Here is a 27,919-nt window from a genome sequence, read left to right on the forward strand (position 1 = left end):
AACAGGCAGTTATTGAATTATTATGGATATTATTTTGTATTGATTATAAGTGGTAATTATACAGCTAGAAATGTCTGTCGTTTACATATCCAAGCATAGAATGACATCGAAGATGTGTTTTTTGTTTTTTTGCAGGACAGAGTTCATTCAAAGAGGCAGGATTTCAATCACAGGAGCTGGATTTCTCAACTGCATTTTAGAAACTTTTGCCAGCACATTCTTAAGACAGGGAGCCCAGAAGGTAACTTTATTTCTGCTTTGAACCAACATTAGTTTTAAAAAACAATAGGAGTTCCAATAGGGTTATTGAATAAGACTCATGAACAGACATAATGAGAAAAACATATAGTTAATAAACAAATATATGCAAAAATAATTACCCTCAAAATTATTACATAAATTCAAATCAAAGTAAAACTAAAGTGCCATTTATGGCTCATTAAATTAAAAATATGCCAATGAAGAGTATGTGAAAATTTGGAGCATACTTATAATCTAATTAAAAGAAATAATCAGAATGAATAATAATGTATAGTATGATGACAACTATTTAATAAAGATAATGATAGTTAATATTTATTGGGCACTTACTATGTACTACTGACTGCTAAAAGAATTTGTATTTATTAACTCATTTAATCCTCACAAACCTTTGCAGAAGCTATTACTGTTGTCCTAATATTATGGTGGAAGAAAATACAGAGACCCCAATTGTCCATTCTTGTAGTTTTCAAACTCTATTCTCAAGGGAGCTTAGGCTTCCATGAAAGTGATTCAGAAGTCATGTTGGAGTTCTAAGGTCCTGTGTGCTCTATTTTAAGTAGAGCTGTTCCATTTTAATCTGTCCTCTATGGTATTCCATATGATATTTGTATCTCCTATTTTCTTGCCTTAATAGCATTATTTTTAAAACTTCATGTCAAAACCCATTGCTTATGCATCTTTATATGCTTATTGCAGTGCTCAGTATAGAGCAGTTGCTCCAAAGTGTTTTATTATTGTTATTAATTGCAATAATAATTATACTCACTTATTTCCAGATTTTACTCAGGACTCATTTTGTTTTGTGGGGTAGAATTAACCGCTGGTATAAAGAACCATGTTTTGACCCTCAGAGACTTCCTGGTAATGGACCCTTGTTTTCATTTTTGCATGTCTAGGTTCAAGGATGAACCTGTACTAGGAAGTGTTCATTTGGGAGGCTGAGGGCGGTGAATGAATATTCAGTACTGTTGTGTACACCATAGACATACTGTCGTGATGGATGATGTGTTCTTGCTTCAGTTCGAGGTGGTTCCTGGCACATATTCAGACTGGTCCAGCCTCTTTAAACCTGAACTTGAAGGGAGTAGTTGAACTTCCAGAAGATGTTATGTCACCTTCACTCACTCAGACATTATTGCACATTTTCCTGCTATATTGCAATTTATGCATTTGTAAAAACTCCCATGTTCTGCAGCATTGCACTCTAAAAATAGTGGAACTGATGAGAAAAGTAATTTCATTGCTGTGTTTCTTACTGAGTTGACTTCTTGTGCATCCTTTAAACTCTGTATGATAATAATAGTAATAATAAATTGAATTTTTTTATAATACAGATATATTAACTAGAAGAATGGGATTTTTTTGAGGGAGAGGGATAACATTTAGCTGAAGTAGGGTTCAAAGTTCATGTTCCCTAACATCAAATTGATTTCAAATGTTCATTTATAAAAACCATTCTTGTAGGCCATATAAAAACAGGTAGTGGGCTGGATTTGGCTTGCAGGGTATAGCTAACCCCTACTTCAGATAAATATTATTTCATTAACTAAAGTGGGTCTGTATTTGATGCATCAGTTAATCTGATGAACCTAATAATGACTTTTAATTGCACAGTGGTTATGTACATTCTGATCCTCTGAGATACATAGAGTGAAATTTTTTCCCCCATTTTATTAATGAGAAATGACTTGAAAGATAAGCATACCCGATATGTGGTAACTGCTTTCCCTGCTTACTTCCTCTTACAAATATATATTGAGCACCTGCTTTGCACTAGGCACTGCGTTAAGTGTGGGCTAAATGTGTTTCTTCAAGGTCACAGAACTAGCAAAGCGTGGAGTCTGGACTCAAATCCACGTCTTTTGTCAAGAAGAGTTCCCTCTTGCCACTTTACTATGCAGCCCTCAGATGAATGAGGTGAAATCCTTGCCTACCTAGCATCGCAAACTTCACTTATACTTTTGTTCATTAGATGAATTTGTGTTGTGGTTACTCCCTTTGGATTTATTAGGTCTATTTGGTTGCAAGCAACAGAAACCACTTCAGGTTAGCTCATTCTAAGTGTACAAGGGTGGTGAGGCTGGCAGGCTTCAGAAAGGTCTTCACTGGGAACTGAACACTGCCAGGAACCCAAGTGGCATTCCTTCTTCAGCTCTTGTCTGTAAGACTATGTGTCTGTTTTATTCCACTCTTTTTGTGTAGTCTGGTTTTCTCTGCTCCCCAGACAATATAATGGGACATGGGCCTCCACAGTCAAGCATACATATTATATATTAATAGAATTCTCACTAATAATAAAACAGCTTATTTCTTTTCTTTATTAATTCTTTGGGAGGGACTCTCATTGGCCTCCCATAGCTCAGGCACCACCAGGAAGATGGAAGTCAGGTTGTCCAGTTATGGCTCATCCTCTGCCATGACCACATGGACCAGGGTTAGGGGCCACTTCTCAGGGGAAGGGGTTGTGGGGTGGATATATACTCCCCAACATTTCTAGCATGAGCCAACATTTGATTCTATGTTCCTTGATGGCAGAGAGGTGGTTTTATTCACCTTAATTCTTATTCCCTCCTCCCAACCTGTAGTACCTTGAACAGAATTCCACCCATTCGTGTGGGAATGAGTAGAAAGGAAATGCCCAGGGAGGTTCACAGTTGGTTTCTGATGAATATTATCTGGAAATAATTAGGTGACTTCAACTTCTTAAAGTGATTCCTTTTTATTCTCATTTGTTATGCTCAGAAGTAAGAATGTATTTTTCCTGCTAGCTTTTGCCTTTTCTGACTTACTTTTTCTTTTTGAAGAGCCCACGTTTAATTAGCTTTTTGATTTTAGGAGCCATTTATGCTTAAGTGTCTTTTTTCTTTTATCCAAGTGGTCATGTTTTCCAGTATCAGCCTGACTTCCTGATAAACCCTCACAGCTGAGCCTGCATAAATGGTTTCTGTGGAAGTCACTGTAAGAGTGTTTTAGATGACTTTATTTTCACTTTAGGACTTATCCCCGAGTCTGTTGAGTAGTGGTAATGATGGGATCTAATATCTATTTTTTCCAGAAAAATCAAAACTAGGTACTCACAAACTTTATATTTTTATGTTTGTAAATTAAAAGCTGGCTTTAGCTATGGATCCCCAAGCTGAGGTCATATGTATTCTGTGCCTCTGAGGACTGGCTCAATTGCTTTTTTCTCCCTTCACCACTCTTAAAGGGAGGTAACGTGGAATTTGGAAGCCTTTGTGTCACAAATGCTGACTTTTCACACACCTGTCAGACCCCTACTTCCTCCTGGAGTGGAAATCTGTGGGCAAGGAGAACTGGGATTTCCCTTTGGCAGTCAAGTTGACAGATGTATCCTTGAAACAGAAGTGGTTCTGAACTTACAGCCCTCTGGACTCGCTCTCCTCACCTTTGTGACTCAGCACAAATCACTCTGGCCCTCCCTATTGTCAGCTTAATTATCTGCAAAATGGGGATTTTAATGTGTTCCCACAGATACATGTGAAACTAAGTTTGATAGCTTTCTGTAAGTTGGTAAACACAGCACAAATATACAAAATATGTTTTAGTTTTCAAGAATTAAAACTCACTGCCACATACTTCTTTAACGTATTTTCTTTTTGTGGTTATATATTTTTTATCCCCCTCAAATTCATGTAAACACATATAGGCTAGACAACTAGATTTTAAGTTTAACTCTACCAGCACTTTTTGAGTGTCACCTATGTGCCAGGCATTGGGTAGAATGCTGGAGACACAAGTAAGAATTAAGATGTAATTCATAAGATAGAGATTGTGCCTTAAGCAGCTTTACTTCTGGGACATCTAGCTCAGGGCAGAAAGCAGGACAGACAATGAATAAACATCTGCTGATGCAGACAATTTATCGAGCCTTGCTTGGTGTTCAGTGCCAGCACTGTGATCACTGCTGAGAAGCATATTAAAATAACAGCTAGTGCTTATAAGAGCTTAGTAGATGCCAAGCACTGTCCTTGGCATACATTACCTTATCTGATTTTCTGGACAACATAATGAGATAGGAATTGTTATTTTCATTTTATGCATAGGGAAACTGAGGTCCCAAATGGCAAAGCAGTTTTCTCAAGGTCACAGGATTAGTAAGTGGTGAGCCTGAGATTTGAACCCAAGCCTGTCTGACCCTAAAGTGCTCTTGATCTCTGCAGCACAGAGCTGCATCCATGATCAATGCACTTAAGCTACCTGCGTGGGGCAAGCTGTGTGTTCTTGATACAACCAGAGTGAGGCGATATGATGCACAGTAACGACGGAGGAATGCAAGCGTAGGGAGCTCAGTTACAAGAGAGGATCTTGGAATGGGCCAGAGGAATGGGGCCATGCTACTTGAAACGGCCTTTGAGGGGCAAGTGAATGTCTTCCCTTCTGTTTGGAGGCCCCAGCATCTGTCATCCACACTACAGCTGGCCTGAACTCCATGCAGCTCGACACTCTCAACAGTGCCATGCAGGTTGAGAGTATGTTAGCTGACATTTCTCCCGATTTTATTGTAATGACATATCCTCTTTTCTGCTTTTCTATATACTGCAGATTTATGAAAATATTTTTGTATTAAAAAATAATATTAAAAGTTTGTTTTTCATTGTGGCAAAATATACATAGCAAAAAATTTACCATTTTAACAATTTTTAAGTGTACAGTTCAGTGGCATTAAGTACATTCACATGTACTTAATGTGATGGCGATGCAGCCGTCACCATCATCTGTCTCCAGAACTTTGTTCCTCTTCCCAAACAGGAGCTCCTTAGCTGTTAAACAATCACTTCCCATCCCATTCACCTCCTAGCCCCTGACAAGCACCATTCTACTTTTTGTCTCTATGAACTTGGCTAGTTTAGTTATGTCATATAAGTGGACTAATACAGTGTTTGTCTTTTTGTGACTGGTGTTATTTTACTTAGCATATGTTTTCAACGTTCCTCTGTATTGTAGCATGTGTCAGAATTACCTTTCTTTTTAAGGCTAATATTTCATTGTTTGTATATATCACATTTTGTTTGTCTAGTCATCTGATATGGTCTGGCTATATGTTCCCACCCAAATCTTACCTTGAATTGTAATAATCCCCATGTGTCAAGTGCGGGGACCAGGTGGAGATAATTGAAACATGGGGGCTGTTTCCCCCATACTGTTCTCATGGTGGTGAATACGTCTCGTGAGGTCTGATGGTTTTATAAATGGGAGTTCCCCTTCACAAGCTCTCTTGCTCGCCGCCATGTAAGACATGACTTGCTCCTCATTCACCTTCTGCCATGGTTGTGAGGCCTCCCTAGCCATGTGGAACTGTGAGTCAATTAAACCTCTTTTCTTTATAAATTACCCAGTCTCAGGTATGTCTTTATTAGCAGTGTGAAAGCAGACATAATCCACTGGTGGATTCTTGGGTTGCTTCTGCCTTTTGGCTATTGTGAATAATACTACTATAAACATGGGTGTTTCTGCTTGAGTCCCTGCTTTCAATTCTTTTGGAGATACATATATATATATATATATATATATATATATAGACCCAGAAGTGAAATTGCTGAATTAATTATATGTTTAATATTTTGAGGACCCATTTAAAGGTTTTTAAAATTTTTTAAGTTAATTTTTTGTTTTTAATTGACAAATTATAATTGTATATATTTATGGGATACAATGTGGCATTTTGAGATACACACACACACACACACAATGTGGAATGATTAATTCAAGCTTACTAAAATATCCATCAGCTCACATATTTAACATTTTTTGTGGTGAGATCATTTGGAGTTTACTCTTAGCAATTTTGAAATTTACAATATATGCTTATTAACTGTAGTCAACATGCTATACAATAGATCTCAAAAACTTATTCCTCCTGTCTAACTGAAACTTTATGCCTTTTGGCCAACATCTCCTCATTCTCTCTCACCTCCCCCAGCCTCTGATAACCACCATTCTACTCTCTACTTCTATGAGTTAAACTTTTTTAGATTTTACATATGAGGTATTTGTCCTTCTGTGCCTTATTTCACTTAACATAATATTCTCCAGGTTTATCCATGTTGTCACAAATGACAGAACTTGCTTCTTTTTAAGGCTGACTAGTACTCCACTGTGTACATATACCACATTTTCTTTGTGCATTCATCCATTGTTGAACACTTAGGTTGATTCCATATCTTGGCTATTGTGACTAATGCTGCAGTGAACATGAGGTGCAGCTGTCTCTTTGACATACTGATTCCAAATTCTTTAGATAAATACCCAGAAGTGGGATTGCTGGATCATATGGTAGTTCTATTTTGTGTTTTTTGAGGAACTTTCATATAGTTTTCCATAATGGGTAATTTACATTTCCACCAACAGTGTACAAGGGCATCCTTTTCTCCAATTCTTGCCAACACTTTTTATCTTTTATCTTTTTTATATCAGCCATTGTAACAAGTATGAGGTGATATCTGATTTTGGTTTTAATTTACATTTCTCTAATGATTGGCGCTGTTGAGCATTCTTTTTCTCATATACCTGTTGGTGGCCATCTGTATGTTTTCTTGTGGGAAATAACTATCTGGTTCTTTGCCCATTTTTAAATTGGATTATTTGTTTCCTTGCTATTGAGTTGTTTGAATCTCTTGTATATTTTGGATATTAACCCCTTATCAGATGTATGATTTGTAGATATTTTCTTCCAATTTTCAGGTTGTCTCTTCACTCCATTAATTGTTTCCTTTGCTGTGCATAAGCTATTTAGTTTGATGCAATCTTATTTGTCTGTTTTTGCTTTTGTTCCCTGTGCTTTTGGGGTGAAATCCAAAAAATCGTTGCCTAGACCAATGTCATTGATTTTTTCCCTTATGTTTCCTTCTAGTAATTATATAGTTTCAGTTCTTATGTTTAAGTCTTTAGTTCATTTTGAGTTGATTTTTGTATATGGTGTGAGATACAGGTCCAATTTTATTATTCTATGTAGATATTCAGTTTTCCCAGCACCATTTATTGAAGAGACTGTTTCTTTCCCGTTGTGCGTTCTTGGCATCTTCCGTGAAAATCAATTGACTGTAAATGCTCTGGTTCATTTCTGGGCTCTCTAATCTGTTCCATTATTCATTGTGTCTGTTTTTATGCCAGTATTGTGCTGTTTTGATTACTATAGGTTTGTAATGTATTTTGAAATGAGGTAGTGTGATGCTTCCAGCTTTGTTCTTTTTACTCAAGATTACTTTGGTTATTTGAGGTCTTTTGTGGTTCCATGTGAATTTTAGAATTGTTTATTCTATTTTTTGTGGAAAATGTTGTTGGAATATTGATAGAGATTGCATTGAATCTGTAGATTGCTTTGGGTATTATGGATAAGTTAACAATATTAATTCTTTCAAGCTGTGATCATGGGGTATCTTTCCATTTGTTTGTGCCTTCAGTTTTGTCCATGTTTTATGCTTTTCAGTGTAGAGATCTTTTACCACCTTGGTTCAATTTATTCCTAAGTATTTCTTTGGTAACAACTGTAAATGAGATTGATTTTTAAATTTTTTTCAGAGAGTCTTTGTTAGTGTATAGAAATGATACTGATTTTTATATGTTGATTTTTGTATCCTGCAACTTAACTGAATTCATTTATCAGTTCCATTTTTGGTGGAGTCTCTACGGAGATATATATATATATATATATAATCATGTTGTCAGCAAACAGAGATGGTTTTACTTCCTCCTTTCTACGTGGATGCCTTTTATTTCTTTCTCTTGCCTAATTGCTCTAGCAAAACTCCCAGTATTATATTGAATAGAAGTGGCGAGAGTAGACCACTTCTTTTGAGATAGTTGTCTATCTGTGTGCATGACAGCAATGGGGTATACCGTGTCTGTGAGTTTTTCTCAATTCTATACAGAAGAATGAATATATGCTGTCAGCCAGTGAGCACTGGTGGGTGTGCCATACAGTGTGTTCCTCAGTCTGAGAGGCATTCACTCATCTCTTGACTGTGCCATAGTCTCTCTCAGCCTTGATTTCATGTGCTGGTGGATAATTTTGACCCATGGTGGCCAACAGAAGATAGTATATTGGAAGTGCCAAAAACATGCTGAAGACAAGTATTTGCTTATCTCAAGTCATGCTAAAATATGTAGTTAGCTTTTAATATGCCTTGAGATAAGTAAGTACATTCAGAAAGCAGATCAGAAAGATAAAGTTCTGAAGGAAAATAGTGGTTGGTAGAAATCTGGGACACATGAAAGGCTTCATACACATTTCTACAGCTTTGGTTGATGGCCCAACCACTGTGTGAAGCAGAGCTGGAAGACAACCAGGCCAGAGTCAAGTCATGATCTCAGACCTCAGGGACCCAAAGAGAAGGAAACAGAGACATCACTGATGCTCTGCAGGTGCTCACCAGTTTGGGAGGGCTTTCCTTAGGTCAGTGTTTCTCAACCCTTTTTTCATTATCACTCCCTTCAGGAGCCTTTTTAGACAATTTCCGCCTAATTACTCTTTTCACCATGAAATTTTAAGATCATAGATATACTGATTATTTGTTCATGCACTATATTATGTTCAATTTATACATAGAAAGTGAAGATAGCTGGGTGTGGTGGCTTATGCCTAGAATCCCAGCACTTTGGGAGGCTGAGGTGGGAGGATCACTCGAGCTCAGGAGTTTGAGACCAGCATAGGCAACATAGGGAGATCTCATCTCTACAGAAAACCAAAACAATCGGCTGGGCATGGTGGTGTGTGCCTATAATCTAGGCTGCTCTGGAGGCTGAGGTGAGAAGATTGCTTGAGCCAGGAGGTAAAGGCTGCAGTGAACTGTGATGGCACCACTGCACTTCAGCCTGGGTGACAGTGAGACCCTATGTCAAAAAAAAAAAAAGTAGCCTCTTTTCAGTATTGCCCTGTTGAGACAGTGTGGCATTTACTGTTTTGGGCATACTATTTAGGGAGCTTTCATCTCTACCCCTCCAAATTGAAGTGAAAAAATTGCTAACTCCCCACTCCCAAAAAATCTCAAACCAAAAATTTCCAAACGCAAATCAAAAGAACGTTTTGGTGAACCCCCACATATTTGCTTACAAATTCCACATTTTGCTTCCCTGGGGAGGCTTAGGAGATAACATGGGTGATAAAAGTCTTGTTATGCAAGCATTCTTTTTTTAGCCCAGTTTGTCTGAATCTTTAGAGAGTACTACAAATGCTGTGGAAATGCAGAGCTTTCTTTATGCAATCGCATAGACGTGTTTTTTTTTTTTTTTTTTTTGAGTTTGTGAAATACACTTTCATTGTGTGATGAAATAATTTGTTATTTCAGCCACTCTCCTGGCAAGGCCCCATTATTAGTTCCATCATTATTCTTATTGTGTTGATCAGGAGGCTGAAGCAGAGAAAAATTGAATTCAACAGTGTGTGAAATATTTGTCACTGAAACAATGCGGGCAAGTCAAACAATTTGAACATCGCTTTGAGGAAGGTCTGGCCTAGACATGCTACAGCTAAAGAAATCAGAATATGCTGTTTCTTTGGGGTGTATGCTTGTTGTTTTAGCCTTATAGAAATCCATTTTAGTAGTGGGAGATAATTTCCTGGGACTCAAGAAAAAAGTGGAGATACTACAAATGTAGTTCAAGTAGGCATTTGAAAAACCTTGAGACATTTGGTGGCAGTATTTTCATAAACTAACTGTATGAGTTATTTATTGCTGTGTAGCAAATTGCCCCAACTTTGCAGCTTGAAACAACACATATGTATTCCCTCTGTTTCTGTAGATTAGGAGTCTAGGCACAGTTTAGTTGGATCTGTTTCAGGGTTTCACAAGGTTGTAATCAAGGTTTTAGCTGGGGCTGCAAACTCATCTGAAGGCTCAATGGGGAAGCTTCATCTCCAAACTCACATGGTTGCTGGTAGGATTCAGTGGGCCTCCCTTGGTTCCTTGCCACATGGGCCTCTGTATAGATGATCTCAGAATGTGGCAGTGCGTGTGACAGCAGGAGATTGCTACCAAGGTGAAATATCAAGTTTTTAATAAACTAATTGAAGTGACATCCTTTTATTTTCTGTATTCTGTTCATTAGAAGAAAGTCACAGCCCACACTAAAAAGAAGGAGATTACACAGGGGCATAAATACCAGGAGGCACAGGTCACTGGGAGCCACATCAGATGCTGCCTGCCACACTGACCTTATCCAACCTGTATGCTGAGTTGTAGGCAGAAGTGTTAAGTTCTTTTTGATACATACTGGGTATTGATGATAATGAGAGGTTGCTGAGGGTCAGCTGCATCCCTGAAACCTCATTAACAGTTTATGGAAATTTCTGTGACACATATATTGTGACATTTATTAGTCATTTATTTATAAGTAGGCACAAAATAGTTTACCTGTTCTGTAAGTTTGATTAAGTCTTCATCCTTTTGGGTGCTCTGACCATGAACTGCATGAACAGCTCACTGAAGGCAGAGCAGACAATATTCCAAAGGTAGGATTCAGCTATTTTATAGAAAGCATCAGGTAACCAGAATCTTCTGATGTAGTAGCTGGCCCTGGGACCATGTAGGCATAAACTGTGGGTGCCATCCCTAAAGTTGGAGGGTGAAGGGCTTGCTAGATAGAGACTTAGACCCTGATGGCACAAGGATGGGTGCGCGTTTAGAATTTTGAGCTGATCCACATATCTTAAGTTCCATTTATTGAGTTAATGACAGTCCGTTTCTAATATCCATTATGCTAGTTAACAAGCCATTACTTTTACCAGTGCAAATTTGCAATTTTAACATTCCTTGTGCTAATAATCAAAGCCTTTGCTGTCTGACTGAAGTTTCTGGAGCATGAGCTTGCTGATTAAAATGCCCACAGACAACCTCTGGCATGTGAGGCCTGCATGAGGGCATCTGGCTGTACCTAGTGTATAACTTGAACTAACACTCATACTATCTTAGTATACATCATGTGCTGAAGTATTTTAAAGCAAATTATAGACATCTTAACAATCATATACCAAATATCAACTTCTGAACTAAAAGCATAGTATGCTGTGCCTTTAGAAAGATTGTTCAGTGTGAAACAAAGTTTTGTCTGTATGTTTAACATAGGGATTGAGTATGAAACTTTAGAGAAAAGCTTCTTGGCCATTGATCAGGCTTTCTCACTTTCCACAAGCCACACTTTTCTCTCTGACCCTTAACTTTCTCTCTCTAGAATAAAGTGATCATAAACCCTATTTTATGGGATTTTTAAAGGATTAAGTAAGGTTACATATGTGAACCATGCCTGGTACATAGTAAAACCTCAATCATTGTTAGCTTTAAGAGACGTTCTCTGCTAGAACTATATTTTTATAGGTAATAGCCTTTTAAATAAAACGTTTTAGATATACAGTGGTACAGGGCAAGTTTATGATGTTTCTCTTAAAAATGATATATTTTTATCATTTTCTTGAATTATAAAAGTATTAAATATTCATTATCAATTTTTAATTAAAGTGCAATTAAGATAAAATCATTCATAATTCTAATAGTGTGTTCACAGTTAACATTTTGATGTAGATCTTTTTATATGTCTGTTCATGTTTGCATATGTATATATATGCATTTGTTTTTTAAAACCAAAGTTGGGATTATTTAGCCCAACTATTTCATTTGTGGACATATTATAAACATTTTTTCTGTGTCATTACATATTCTTTGAAAACATGATTTTTGATGCCAGCATAATATTCCATTGGCATAATAGCTGTTGTTGATTTCTATTTTTCTTCACTATTATGAGTAATATTGGAATACATTTTTGAATATAAATGCTGTATAGATGTTTGTGCACATTTCTTGTTGCTTTCTGAGCTAAGACCTTTCATGCTTATTGCCAGATTTTCTCCCAAGAGAATTCTGCAAATTTGGCGCTGGATATCATCCTTATTCTTGCTGTATAACTTGAATGAAGGACTTAGAACTTTCATTTATCATTAAGAAATTAGGCTAATCTCACTTCATAAAATTGTTGAGAAGAAAACCAAATTGTAAGATCTTGTCTTCTGATATCTGCTTTGAAGGCTACTGAAAGCTAATGATTCTACCATTAACTAGTTGTTTGATCTTTGTTCCCCTCCATTAATTTTTTTCTTTCCTTTCCTTTCCTTTCCTTTCCTTTCCTTTCCTTTTCTTTTCTTTTTTCTTTTCTTTTCCTTTTCTTTTGTTTTCCTTTTCTTCTCCTTTTCCTTTTTCTTTTCTTTTCCTTTTCTTTTTATTTTGTTTTCCTTTTCTTTTCCTTTTCTTTTTCTTTTTTTTCTTGTTCTTTTTTTAGCTCACCACAACCTCCGCCTTTCAGGTTCAAACAATTCTTGTGCCTCAGCCTCCCAAGTAACTGAGACTACAGGCAGGTACCACCATGCCTGGCTAATTTTTTGTATTTTTAGTAAAGACCAGGTTTTGTCATATTGGCCAGGCAGGTCTCGGACCTATGGCCTCAAGTGATCTGCCCACCTCAGCCTCTCAAAATGCTGGGATTACAGGTGTGAGCCACCATGCCCCAGCCCCGCTCCAAGCCTTTCATACATCCTACCTTGGACCAATTGCTCTGAGGTGCTCAAATCTTTATCTGTGAACTTACTGTTCAGGGTAAGTTACATACAAGGGTAGTTGCAACTCTAAAAACAGTGGACATTTCAAAATTCAATAATTCTGAGATAGAGGAAAAGAGCTAATAAAACTGTCATTGGAAAGAATAAGGAGAAGTCACAAGTGTGATAGAAGAACAGGGTGTGATAGTATACTGACTGTATATTGGAGACTTACATTTCCTGCTTGTTCATGTGGATCCTTTCAAGATTCTTTGTTACTTGACCCACATGAAAAAACTGATGAAATGTTTTTTTTCCTGTTCCAGAGGGTTTATTTCCCAGTTCAAATTTACCTCTGTTGATACTTTTTAATCCCACCCTTGAGTGCTCAGATAGATTGATTTAGTTGATATTTATTCATTAGCTGTCCTAAGAATATTACCAAGAATTCTGATTTTTAACAGTTTATTTCTAGACCAGGTAAATCATAGTAGCTGCTGTCTTCTTACACATCTCCCTCCCCATCAGCCCTGCTACTACTGTTACCTCTAGAGTTTTCATCTGATGAAACATAGCTTTTGCAGGGAAAACAGCTTCGTGGAAATGAGTATTCTGCGAATGATACAGTTTTTTGTTCCTTCTGCTGAGTTTAAATCAATGCCCTTTACCTTGACTGCGAAACCTGGGAATCCAAAATCCCTTGATGGCTCATTTGAATTCATCCTGGTTGTAACAGACTTTACTCAGTGGGTAAAGCTTTTGGGAATTCCTGGTTGATTTACCAGCTGAAATTCTGGGATGCTGCCTTCTATGAAACTAGATGAAACATCAGAAGTCAAGCTCTTGCCTGAAATGACAGTAAGTGGTTTCCTGAGCTCCAGATGTGTTGGTGCATAGTGATGGGAGAAAGTGCCTCTCCACACAGTGTGATAGGGAGCCTGTCAACCCAGCCAGGAGTCAGGAGACCTGGGCTCTGGCCATGTCTTGGCGGCTCTCTGAGGGCTGTGTTGCTTGGATTACTTGCTCTGAGGTTCACTAACATTTTCCATAAAATCAGACTGAACTGGGCAGGTCATTTTCAATTAGGCCATTGTATGACTTAAAAAAATTTTTTTCTCTCCCTTCCTTCAATGTCTGACCAAGATTTTTCTGTCTCACAAGTAGTCTTTAAACCCTGCATCAAAATGCAGTAGTTTAAGCCAACTAGGGATCCAAGAGCATCAGAGGTAATTCATTTAGCAAGTTTGTAGTCAAGGGTTGAGATGGCAATAAAATATTTAAAAATAAAAACCATAATTTTATAAAATGCTAATTAGCAGAAGGCATGGTAAGCATGTGGTAGGGTTGTTACAATTTCATTTTATAATTTGATTCACATAAATATGTTGGCTTATTTTTAATCTATGCCTTCTATAAACACAGCCTTTGGAAACTTTGGGGAAGACTAGATATAATAGTAGCTGTGATTATTGAGTGTTTACCATGAACCAAGTGCTGCACTGTTGTATGAGCATTTAGTTTTCCCAGTTACCTTCTGGAAGAGAGACTGTGGTTACTCTCACTTTTCTGTTTCACAGATGACGAAATACAGGCGCACAAAGGTTCAATTCCATGCACAAAGTCATCAGCCAGTAAGTGGCAGAGCTGGAATTTGAATCCAGGTGGTCTGACCTCAGAGCCCATCCTTTTAACCGCCATTCCCTTTGATTCCCTCACAGGGAGGTCAGAGTCCCAAAGAGTTCAGGTGAAGGAGACAAGACAAATGCATGACTTGTCTCCATGAGCACTGGGTGTACATATGACATTGAAGTAGATACTTGTTAGACTATAGGGAAAAATGTTCTCATCTTCAAAACACTTAATATGATACCTGCTTTCTTAGTGTTCCTCTACTCTCACACCCATTAGTTCCTCTAATGTCTCCAAAGAGATTTGGGAGCTGTGTTCTCTCCACTATTCTTCCACTATTGGTTGGGATTTCCAACCAATCTATTAGTTTTCTGAACCTGTTATCTCACTCGTTTGTGCTAAATTCAAAGACAAAGACAAAGACAATGAGAAAATAGGAATTTGTGGCCACTATAAATCTTCATGTACCTCGTATAAACCTAAGGCAGGCATAGAATTGAAAGCTGCAACAGCTCTGGCCAGGCTGCATTGAAATACCAAAACAAATTGTGTATTTGGGTGTGTGTGTGTGTGTGTGTGTGTGTGTGTGTAGCATATATATACATACATATATAAAAATATAAATATAGGGGCTGCATCTGCACATTGTGTGGACTAAGTGCCTCTAGGAACACATCTGTTGTAAATCAAAGGCATCATTACTTACACCTTGGGCTTGGATTTTTCTAGGCTTTGTGTTAAATTAAACCTTTTAAGTTGACAAAAAGACCAGGAAAATGTCATTCAGACATATCAGCTGAGGGACTAATACAGAATTCTGGGTAGAGCTCCTTGAATTGTAAAGGTGATTTCATTTAAGGATACATCTACTAGTTTAGCAACAGCTGTGTCCTTAAGCCCTGCAGCATGCTACTTCAATGCTCCTTGAGCTCTCTGAGGTATCCAGCTGTTCCCTGGAGCCTTCTCCCTCCCTTTGTCTGTGGTGATTTCTCATCCCGGCTCCCCACTCTAAGATAAAATTTCATCCTCCCCGAAAGGCCCCTTTGGTTGTACCCACCCATAATGGGCAGCAGGCAGTGACCCAGGAAGGTGGTGGGGAGGAGGCTGCAGTGTCTGCCTGTTGTTAGGGAAAAAGGAAGCATTGTGTCTAGTGAAGCTGGATTTGTTGGAGTGACATTTCTTTGTCACTTTCAGTTTTTTTGAATTCCATTTGCTGTATGGGATTTGACTCCTTTTTCCTTGGCTAGCTTCTTTCCTTAGATTCCAGCTCACCGTCTCTCAATTTCCAAAGGAAAATGAAGGCTTTTTGAAAGTTAAGTAACTCCTTTGCTTCGGCCTCCCAAAGTGCTGGGATTACGGGAGTGAGCCAGCATGCCCGGCCCCCATTGTTGTTTTAAGAGACGAAGTCTCACCATGTTGCCCAGGCTGGTCTCGAACTCCTGACCTCAGGTGATCCACCTGTTTCAGCCTCCCAGAGTGCTGGGATTACGGGAGTGAGCCAGCATGCCCAGCCCCCGTTGTTGTCTTAAGAGACGAGGTCTCACCATGTTGCCAGGGCTGGTCTTGAACTCCTGACCTCAGGTGAGCCACCTGTTTTGGCCTCCCAAAGTGCTGGGATCACGGGAGTGAGCCAGCGCGCCCGGCCCCTGTTGTTGTTTTAAGAGACGAGGTCTCACCATGTGACTCAGGCTGGTCTCGAACTCCTGACCTCAGGTGATCCACCTGCTTCGGCCTCCCAAAGTGCTGGGATTACGGGAGTGGGTCAGCACACCCGGCCCCCCATTGTTGTCTTAAGAGACGAGGTCTCACCATGTTGCCCAGGCTGGTCTCGAACTCCTGGGCTCAAGCTAGTTGTTATTAATATTACTTTAAAAGCAAAATACAAGATAGTTAAAAACAATAACTTATTTTTCCCATTATGACATTATAAACAAATGTTTAGTGGTTATGATGAGCCTGTCTTTGGAATCAACCCAATGTGGATTTAAATCGGAGTGCCCTGCCTCATAGAGTGTGGATGAACTTAACCTCTCTCTGGGTGAAATATGAATAATACTGTCTATCTTATGAGTATGAGAGTGAAAGAGATATTATAAACAAGTACTTAAAATACTCTGGCACACAATAAATACTTTATAAATGATAACTGTTATCTTTTCATTTTGACCCAAATTGGCATATTTCCTTCTAGTCTCATATGCAAATTTTAAACACAGTCGTAATTAAACAGTGTTAGTACAATTTCATTTCTTGCTTTTTCAAGTAATATTTTGTAATAAATGCTGTTCACAGTAACTACATAAACTTCAAATTCATTTTAATAATTATATAATATTTCATTAAATAGTTATATAATAATTTATATCACCCTTTAGTATAGAGCATTCAGGTTATTTTCACTTTTACCATTATAAATGACACCATGTGAAACAACTTTATACATATAACCTTTCATATTTTTGTACCATTACCTTAGAAAAGATTGCCTGAAGCACTCTTAACTGTATGTGACTACTTTCTTGATCCTTTGAATGTGTTTTTTTCTCTCTCTCACTGAAAGATAGGCTTCTGTTTAGGGCTTACCACTTTATCCTTAGTACCTAGCACATCATCAGTGCTCAATAACTATTTCTTGAATTAATGGACAAATGAACATATTGTAATATTATTTTCCAAAAGTGGTTAGGCTTTATGTTTTCATTCTATTATCTTTTAACAACACTCTTACAAGCAGAGGTGCTTTCTATATGACACAGGGGTAATCAGAACAGTAACAGCAACAGGTAATATTTTTTGAGTATTTTCTATGCCCCGGGCATCAATCATCCTGAGTATGTTGCATATATTACCTCATCCAATTTGCTTAGCATCCACCATACAATTCACTATGGTGAGTACTATTGTTACAGGATCTTTGGGGTATCACTTTTCTGGCTGGAAACGTGTGGCTGGTGATACCTTTGCCTGAGTTTTGCTTGGGCCTGCTGGGCTCATTCCACCCACTCGGCCTGGCAGGCTGTGCTCAGTTCACACTACTGCCTGGCTTCCACGCCTCCAAGGGAAACTGTGAATCAGGCGTGGAGCAGCGAGGGGTGTGTGAGCAGGCGTGGAGTACAGCCACTAAGCAGTTGGACACACCAGCTGCTGCCATGGGGCAGGCAGTTCTAGGTGCTGGCATGGGTGCCAGTTCTCTGCAAAGCTGTGGCTGGGCCAGGCACAAGCAGCTTCCCCGGTTGGCACTGTTTGTGTTATAACTGTTTTAGCTTGGTGGGTACTGAGTTCTTGTTCTGTGATCAGGGAGAATGAGATACACAGACAAGTGGAGGGTGAGTAAGTCAAAAAGGAGCTTTACTGAGTGATAGAACGGCTTAGAGGGAACTCACAGTGTGTAGCCCCTTTCCACAGCCAGGGTGTCCCATAGAGTGTTCAGTCCCTAGCAGAGTGGAGACCCTGGAGTGGGAAGCTCCTCTCTGCAGGCAGATCGTCCAGTCGTCCCTGTAGCTCTCAGCAGAGAGGAGGCTCTGGAGTGGGTTTCTCCCCTCTGCAGCTGATACTCCTATTTCTACATCTCTCAGCAGAGAGGAGGCCCTGGAGTGGGTAGCTCTTCTCTATGGCTGGTTGTCCCAACATCTGCTCAGCTCTGATTGAGCCTGGGTCTTTTATGGGCCTCAGAGGGGAGAAAGTGTGCACTGGTTGGTCCATGGGTGGCCACAGGCAGGCCCAGAAAAGGCCCACAAATTCCCACTCTGGTGGAACTGACAACCCCGCCCCCAGCCTTCAGACCCTCCCTGGCCTGAAGATGGGGCTTCATCGGGGACCTGCTCCCTTCCGTCCAGGAACCTGTCTGCCTCCTGCTGCCATTCGTGGTGTTCAGGTTCGGCCGTGATGTTGCTCTGAGATTGGAGCAGGTCCTGACAGCTGAGATAAGCCAAGCAGCAGGGACAGGCACTTCCAAGCCTGCGAATGCACGGGGGCCCTTCCCGCCTCCTGGCCCCCAAGAGTATAGGGATGCCTTGGTTTGCAGCATGCTTTGGGTGGTTGCAGCTGTGCCCATGGGGGCAGAGTTTCTGCCTGCTCCATGGAGCAGGAGGCCTGGGTCTGCAGCTGCAGTTTGGGCAGCTGTAGCTGCACCCAGACAGGTGGGGCTCCTGCCAGCTTCACGGAGCATGCAGTCCTGGCCGTGCCTCCCTGTTGCAGCCAGCAGTGATGGCAGTGGCGTGCCATTTGCAGCAGCTGCTGCCATCACTATTATTACCATTTTATAGATGAGGAGGCATAGAGAAGTGAGTTGACTTGCCCAACATCACACAGGTGGTGAGTGGTAGAATCCAGATTTAAACTAGACACTGGGACTAAGACTGAGCACATAATTACTAGGCTGCATGACTTTAAGGTACTGAAAATTTCCTCTCATGCTAGGTGCCATGGCTCATGCATGCCTGTAATCCCACCTACTCAAGAGGCTGAGGTGGGAGGATTGCTTGAGCCCAGGAGTTCAAGGCTTCTGTGAGCTGTGATTGCACTGCTGCACTCCAGCCTGGGTGATAGAGTGTGAGACCCCATCTTTAAAACAATAAAGGAAATTCCCCCTAATTTTACTTTTCCAGCAGCTCACTTCTTTACTTCATCCACTGTAACAAACTATTTTCTCGAGAACCTGAATTTGTTGGCCAAATTCCATATAAGATGTGAATCAGAGCTGTCCCTCAGTCTTGGGAATTTTGCATCAGTCTCCAAACAAGAGCCAGAATTGCTTACAGCACTTGGTTTTTTTAAAGCAATCCCACCCTTGCAGTTGACTAACTGAAGGATTTGTGAATTTTTAAAAAATACAAGCCTTAATTTTTTTATTGAAAGGAAGAATTTTATTAGATTGTTTGACATTAAAGATCGATGGTAGATTTGGAACATCATCCATGTGGGAGATATTAATCCATGCAGGGATATCTCAACCAAATCATACAAAGAATATCCTAGGGATTAACCAAGAACACTCCCCACTTAGTTAGCAACTGAAATCGTAGAGCAACTTTTAAGACATATCAACATTATTACATCTATTTCTTCAGTGTCTCCTCCTCCTTACCAGTTTATTACAGGGTTTGGGAGCTTTAAAGAGCCTTTGTATATACAGTAGTCCCTCTTACCTTTGATGGATATGTTCCAAGACCCCCAGTGGATGCCTGAAACCGTGGATAGTACGAAACTCTACATACACTATGTACAAATTTCTTTTTCCTTCTTCACAGTTTCATGGATGGAAGACTTGTTCTTACCATAGATCTTAGCAACCTCAGCATATGATTTTTTAAATTTCTTTCTTCATTTGAGGACTTTCACCTTTTCACTTACAGGAAACACGTTGTGGCTTCTCTTCAACATATCTGAATTGCCAGCATCACTACGTTTGCACTTTGGGGCCCTTTTGAAGTAAAATAAGGGTTACTTGAACACAGACACAGTGATACTGCAACGGTTGATCTGATAGCTGAGAGGGCTACAGAGTGACTAATAGGCCAGTAGTGTCTACAGTGTGGATATGCTAGACAAAGAAATTATTCATATGCCAGGACAGAAGATTTCATCACACTTCTCAGAATGTCATGCACTTAAAAACTTATGAATTTTTTATTTCTGGAAGCTTCCACTTAATATTTTCGGACCACAGTTGACTGTGGGTAACTGAAACTGTGGAAAACAAAACTACAGATAAGGGGTGACTATTTATAAGCACTGCAGACACTTTTTTTCTTTGCAAATAGTTGACTTAAAAACAGCAGATGGTTTATTTTTAGGCTATTATCTGCTTATAGAGATTTTATTTTTTAATCATTTAGTAGCTTTCCTGTATGTAGCTTTTTTTTCTGATTACTTTTTAAAATTTGTAGTGTTAAATGTGTGGAATTAAAACACAAATGTCACTTCCTAAACTTGCCATGGACTTGCTGTTCCTTCACTCCACAGGTAATGCAAAGGATGAGGAGTGAAGTCAAGCTATCATATTTATGTTGCTCTTGTTAATGACAGCACTCTGGCTAACCTTGTACTTCATTCACCCACTGCGGGTTTTGTCCCCAAGAAATGATGACCATATTCAGTACTGAAAGGCTTTTAGTAGGAAGTGAAGGGCCCTCCATGTTGGCATTACACAATGGAATTCTAATAGGCAAATATTGTGTTAAACCGGAAATGCTTCCCTGTGGAATGTTTTTCTTCTGGCTTCTCCCGAGTGCACAGGGGAGCTTCACTTAGTGTCAGCAGAAAAAAAAATTCACTTGGATACATTGGGAGGTGCTTTTTTTCTTACGGTAATTTCAAGAACTGTTTGTCCACTGCCTCTTCTATATTAATAAAATTAAAACCACACAGATATAGATGGAAATGATTTTTCGATTGTAGGAAGGAATGTGCCTAAGCTGACATGTCATTTTTTTGGTAATTTGAGAAAACCCTATAAACACACCTTTTCAAGGAGATAGTATGCAGAAGACTCAGAGTCACAAAAATCAGGGTGTGAAGCTGGATTATGCTACTTTTTGTTGTTGTTGTTGTTGTTGTTGTTTGAGATGGAGCGTCATTCTGTTGCTCAGGCTGGAGTGCAGTGGCTTGATTTCGGCTCACTGCAACCTCCACCTCCCAGGTTCAAGTGATTCTCCAACCTCAGCCTCCTGACTAACTGGGGCCACAGGTGCACATCACCATGCCCGGCTAAGTGTTGTATTTTTTGTGGAGATAGAGTTTCACCATGTTGGCCAGGCTGGTCTCAAACTCCTGACCTCAAGTGATGCACCCACCTTAGCCCCCAACGTGCTGGGTTTATAGGCATCAGCCACTGCACCTGGCCTGATTTTGTCACTTATTAATTGAGTGTCTTTGGTTACCTTTTTTAACCTAACTGAACTCCATTTTTCTTATGTAACTGACTTGTAGGTGGGATGTGAGGGTGAAGGCATATAATGTGCTCAGCGCAGACTCGTAGATAGAGGCCTTAACCTGCTTGCTAATTAGTTCTTTCCCTGGAACTGGATTCTAGTTCTGTCTCTGATGACCACTATGACCTGAGGAAACCTGGTTTACCCTGCTGGGCCTAGTAGTGTGAAACAGAAGTGTTAGTGACTCTTAGAGGTGATGTGAAGGGCAAGGAAAATGTGAACAAGCGTGAGGTGAGCCCCTGCTGGTATTTCCTATAGGTCACCAGCCTCTAGCTGAATGTGGGGAGGTGCCGCACTGTGGGAGTCCCATTATAAGGGGCCCCTAGTCAGATAGAGTCCATATAGAAATCAGTAGCTACTTTTTAGGACACAGGAAGAATGGGAGGTAATGGTTAACAAAAGTCTGTTGTGTACCAGTAGCTTTATATGTTGCCTCATTTAATCTTCGGGGGTGATCCTGCAGGGAAGTGTACTTACTCTCTTCCCTCCACCCATTTTCAGGCACAGAAACACATTCAGTGAGGTAAGTAAGCACTCATTGTGGAATGAGGTGGAGAAATCCAGATTTAAATCCTAGGTCTGCCACTTGCTAGCTACATGACTTGTTCAACAAGTCATTTACCTCTCTGAGGCTGAGTTTTCTTACCTGGAAATGGTGACAGCAGAACTGTCTTACCTCACAAGATTATTGAGACGGTTAAATGAGATAATGTAGGTAAAGTCTCAGCATACAGTAAGCCCATAATAAATTATCATTAGATTAAATATTGAGGTTTGGTGAGATCAGTTTTTGACTGAAATATGGCTTTGAAAAATTGTTTTGTTGAAAGGAAACACCTGAATTAAAGATACAGTAGACCAACCTTTTCTGTAAAGAAGATCACTGACTTGCAGAAGTCACAGAATTGCATGAACCTGTGGGGAAGGAGAAGGGTAAAGATACAAAATAAAAGCAGAATTATCTGGGCAGCTTAGCATCAGTTGGATTCGTTTAGTCTGATAAAGACAATTTGTTGATAAAATGTACAAGCATGCTGCTAACCACTTTACCTCAGAATAGGGAAGTAAAAGGGAAAATTATGACTGAGCTTAAGTCTGATGAACAGTGAAAAAATGGCTGATAAAAGGCAAATAATAGGAACCTTGTTGCTTTTTACTTTGGCACAGTTGAGAGTATAGGAGTTGGTGCTGGAATGCTCTGGTGCCAGCTACTAAAACAGTTTCTTACTCTTCAATGTGAGGAAGCACTGTCTCGTAATTAAGCACAGATGGACTAAGGAACAGTATGCTTCCCATGAATGGAGGTTTCCAGCAGGTAACAGATGATCAACTGTTATAAATGTCACAGATGGGCATGGCACTGGGGGAGAGGCCATATTTTGCGTGCAGTACAAGTGAGGAAAAATCAAATTATATACAGGTCAATTTTTTTAAAATTCAAAATGAAAATAGATTAATTGAGTCACATTGGAAGGTGGTGGAAGTAACTGTGTAAAGTAGAAAAACACCAGTGACTTAAATCTTCATGTTAGGTTAGGGTTTATTTGAAAATCAGCAACATGGAAATGATTTAGTAATCGATCTTTTGTTCCGATATTTGATTGCAGGAAATCTCTTTAAATCAGATAGACCAGTTTTGATTCTTTGCTTAGAGTTTCCTATCTGGACTAGAAAATATAAGGTCACTTTCCAATTTTTAGACTTTATTATTTGGGGATATATTCTTTTCCATTATAAATTGTGAGAATTAAATATTCTCTTTAAGGAGAGAGAAAGCTTTATAATGTGAAGAAAAGACATCTGAATTATTGTATCAGTTTAATGTTCTACAGTTATACTTAAAGATTTTGGGTTACTTATAAAAATAAAAATGAATCTTACTCAAGAGTTTATTAGCTACTATGAGAAAATTATATTGAAGCCATACATTTTATCAGGCTATTTCTAATCGAAAAACATTGTCTTTAAAACAGTTTGTAGATGGGGTTAGATATTGATTCATATATTAAGATTCATGTTATTTTGTTTGGGAGCAGGATTAAAATACCTGATTTACTTATTAGGTTCTTTGAATACAGCCAATAAAGAAAGGAAAAAAACCTCTTGCTATATACCTGCTATGGTTTGAATGTGTCCCCCCAAAGAATGTGTTGGAAACTTAATCCTTGGTGCAACAGTGTTGGAGGTGACCTAATGAGTGTTTAGCTAGTGAGGGCTCCACCCCTTTGAATGGATTCATGCCGATTATAAAGGGACTTGAAACTGTGAGTTCAATCTCTTGGTTTCTTGTACCTGCTCTCTTGCCAAGTGGTGCCTTCTGCCATGTTACAACACAGCAAGAAGGCCCTCGCCAGATACACTCCCTCGATCTTAGACTTCCCAGCCTCCAGCACCATAAGCCAAATAAACTTTTTTTTTTGTTTACAAATCACTCAGCCTATAGTATTCTGTTACAGCAACACAATACAGACTAGTTCCAGCAGTGTAGTGGGGTTTTCACTTTTGCATTCTCATTTAAACTTCCCATCCCTACAGTGTAGTAAGATTCAGGATCCTGGATTCTTGAGCCGGATTGCCTCCTGTCAAATTGAGGTTTAGTTACTGTGTGATTTTGGACAGGTTGTTTAATTTCTCTGAGCCTTGGTCTCATCAAAAAAATAAATAAATAAAAAGGAGATGGGAGGGTAAAATAAGTGATTGCAGGCAAAGTGCTTGGCACACAGTATGTGCCAATGAATTTTAGCTGTTTATTTTAGATTATTATTAGGTGTTATTCTACTTTCTAGATAAAGTTCTATGTCTAAAAGAATTAGACAGCATCAGATTAAAAGTTGCATAAAAGTTGCTTTATAGTGGTAGAAGATCTCTTCGTGGAGAAATTTCATGCAATATTTCTCTTACCTTTTGATGAGAAAACTGGATGCAGATCCCTTCCTCCTTTCCTCCCTTCCTCTCTTCCTCCCTTCCATGCAGTTCCCACTCCCATCCATTTTCTTTTTCTTTTTTTTTTTTGAGATGGAGTCTTGCTCTTGTTGCCCAGGCTGGAGTGCAGTGGTGTGATCACTGCAATCTTCGCCTCCCAGGTTCAAGCAATTCTCCTGCCTCAACCTCCCAAGTAGCTGGGATTACAGGCATGCATCACCACGCCCGGCTAATTTTGTATTTTTAGTAGAGATGGAGTTTCTCCATGTTGGTCAGGCTGGTGTTGAACTCCCGACCTCAGGTGATCTGCCTGCCTCAGCCTCCCAAAGTGCTGGAATTACAGGCGTGAGCCACCGCACACGGCCACTCCCATCCGTTTTCTTAAGCCTCCTTCTGCTTGGTCTTTCCCTTTATCTCTGTGTGTCACACTCATGACTAGACTTTGGGTCTTACTCAAATCACTCTTCTTCAGGTGGCTTCTGCAAGTCCTTCCTTCCTGCAATATTAGTTTCCACTTCCTTTCTTCCATTATACAGTCACTTAGCAACAGGGATACATTCTGAGAAATGTATTATTAGATGATTTTGTCATTTTACAAACCTACAAACCTTATAGAGTGTACTTCCACAAACCTAGATGGTAGAGCCTACAACATACCCAGGCTATATGGTACAGCCAGTTGTACAACATACCCAGGCTATATGGTACAGCCAATTGCTCCTAGGCTATAAATCTGTACTCACTGTACTGAGTACTGTAGGTAATTATAACACAATGATAACTATTTGTGTATCCAAACATAGCTAAATATAGGAAACGGTACAGTAAACATATGGTATAAAAGATTTAAGAAAAAGGGTAAAAGGGTACATCTGTATAGGATACTTAGTGTGAATGAAGCTTACAGGATTGGAAGTTGCTCTGGGTGGGCAAGTCAGTAAGTGGTGAGTAGGAAGGCAAAGGATATTAGTGGACATTACTGTGCATTACTGCAGATTTATAAACCCTTTGCACTTAGGCTACACTACATTTATAAACAAATACTTTTGTTTCTTCAATAACAAAATAACCTTAGCTTGCTTTAACATTTTTTACTCTATAAAATTTTGAATTTTAACTTTTTGACTATTTTGTTATAACCCTTGGCTTAAAACGCGAACACATTGTACAGGTATGCAAAAGTATTTTTTCTTTATATCCTTATTCTAGAAGCTTTTTCTATTTTTAAAATTTTTAATTTTAATTTTTACTTTTTAAACTTTTTTTGTTAAAAGCAAAGGCACAAATTCACGCATTAGCCTAGGCCTACACAGAATCAGTATCATCAATTTCATTGTCTTTCACCTTCACATCTTGTCCCATTGGAAAGTCTTCAGGGGCAGTAACATGGAGCTGTCATCTGCTGTGATAACAATGTCTTCTTCTGGAATACCTCCTGAACGACCTGCCTGAAGCTGTTTTACAGTTAACTTTTTTTCAGAGACAGGGTCTCTCACTTTGTTGCCCAGGCTGTAGTACAGTGGCATAATCATAGTTCACTGCAGCCTCAAACTCTTGAACTCAAGTGACCCTAAGTAGGTAAGACTACAGGCTCATATCACTGCACCTGGCTAATTAATTTTTTTTTTTTTTTTTGTAGAGAAAGGGGCTTAGTATGTTTCCAAGGCTGGTCTCGAACTCCTGACCTTAAGCAATCCTCCCACCTCAGTCTCTCCCAAAGTGCCGCTATGACTGGCCCTATAGTTAATTTTTTTTCATAAGAAGTACATTCTAAAATGATAAAAAGTACAACATAATAAATATATAAACCAGTAGTATAGTCATTTATCATCATTATCAAGTATTATTATATTATAATTGTATGTGCTATACTTTTATACAACTGGCAGTGCAGTAGGTTTGTTTACACCAACGCCACCACAAATACATGAGGAATGTGTTGGGCTATGATGCTATGACAGCTACAAAGTCATCAGGTGATAGGATGTTTTCAGCTCCTGTACAGTCCTGTGGGACCACCATCATATATATTATCTGTCATTGACTGAAACATCATCAAGCAGCACATTACTGTACTATTTTCTTTTAAAAGTCATAGTGTTTCTCAGAGGCTGTCTGTCTTTCAGTTATTTTTAATTCCTCTGAAGAGGCCAATGGCCCCTTGTGTAGAGGCATCTTGTCTTATCTGCATCCCTGTTCCACATAGCTTCCCTGCCCTTCCTTACACACAGTGGGAGCATCAGTTCATGGTGTTTACTCCAAAGACATGACCCACAAGAAAGCATTATTTCCAGTGAGGGTCTTTAGCACCAATCTTTTATCACTGATAATTAAGTGAGCAATTCTCTTTTGTTAAGAGCTCCCTGTGGATGTACCTTTTGAGAACTACTTTAGAAAATTTTTATTCGGTCTAATATTACTCTCTTCCAAGCCTCCTACATAAATCAGAGCTTCTCAAGGACGGATCAGTTTTATAACAAAATAAATATACTGTTGGAATTTAGCCACCTTTAGTTTCAACTTATTCCTGCTCCTCTTAAGACAAGTTTTGTGTTTTTACTAATAATCAGCTATTTCTCAGAGACTCTTAGAGTGGAGAATTCATGAAGTGTTTTGAATCTGAAAGACTCTGAGTCTCCTTTGTGGGGATACATTTGGCCAGCACAGCTCTGGTATTAGGGAAATGAACCTGCGAGATAGCTCACTTATCTGTACATTGGCAAATAGAGAAAGATAGCCTTGTAATAGAGAAAAAAAATCTCAGAGGGGAAAGAAATAATAAAATCAAGCTGGTTTATGGTTTGTCAGTCCAAAAAGCTTTTAAGCCTTATCTATAAAGGTAGATCCACTTAATGTTTGTTCTGCATTTCAGGCATCATTGTGTGATAAGTGGTGTAAATTTAGCCCCTTTAAGCCTGATATCCTGGGGGTTGAGATTTAAGCGTTGGAACTTTATTTGAAAGAACTCTATTGATTGGTCCTTCTTTACCAAAGAGAGGTACTAAATCATGGTTTAGCTTCCCTGTTAGGTGTTTTTTTCTCTTTTATTCATTTTATTGGCCTCTCTCTCCCTGCCCCCATTCTCCATGTTCCATTTCTAACTGTTCTACTTAAAAAGACTAAAGTGGTATAAGAAAGGGGGGAAAAAGGGAAAGAAAAATCAACTGACACCCTGTGAACATAATTGATTCAATAAATAACATCTTTCAATTCCCAAGGAAAACCTCAGTCTTCGCTTATGTCAATTAGTGTTCAGTTCAATAAGTGGTGGAGATCTTAATTTAGATGGATGGGAAAGTTTGCAGGTTCTTACCTCCTAAGGAAGCAGTGTGCTTTTCTTATTTCAAAGTCATCCTGTCTGGATTTATGCATCTACTCTGCAAAAAGAAGCTTGAAAGAGAACTAATGTGATAGTTTTTATTCTTCCTGAAAACAGAAAGAAGACATTTAATTATTGTCCAGAGATTTGTTAGAATAAAAAAGTGAAATGAGGAAATGAAAATTTTCTGGAATATATTAGACTGTAAACTCCATGAGGGCAGGAACTATCTTGTGCATTCACCATTTAATCTCCAGTGCACGTAGTAGGTGCATAGTACATATTTGTTAACTGGATCTGTTGTTAAGG

General features: G+C 39.1%; 1 protein-coding gene across 3 annotated transcripts in view; it reads left to right on the forward strand.

Moving 5' to 3' along the window:
* PRELID2 (PRELI domain containing 2) overlaps positions 1-27,919 on the forward strand; it is a 75,472-nt gene that overhangs the window by 39,170 nt on the left and 8,383 nt on the right. For 2 of the 3 annotated variants that reach the window (XM_008014832.3, XM_008014834.3), the window contains one exon: positions 136-241. In XM_008014832.3, the coding sequence (XP_008013023.3) occupies positions 136-241 (106 nt within the window). Of the gene's footprint in view, positions 1-135; positions 242-1,160; positions 1,534-27,919 lie in introns of those variants that run through there. The other variant, XM_073010601.1, reaches the window with a different exon arrangement.

This window comes from Chlorocebus sabaeus, chromosome 23 (genome assembly GCF_047675955.1).
Source record: "Chlorocebus sabaeus isolate Y175 chromosome 23, mChlSab1.0.hap1, whole genome shotgun sequence".
In the NCBI taxonomy this organism is placed as follows: domain Eukaryota; kingdom Metazoa; phylum Chordata; class Mammalia; order Primates; family Cercopithecidae; genus Chlorocebus; species Chlorocebus sabaeus.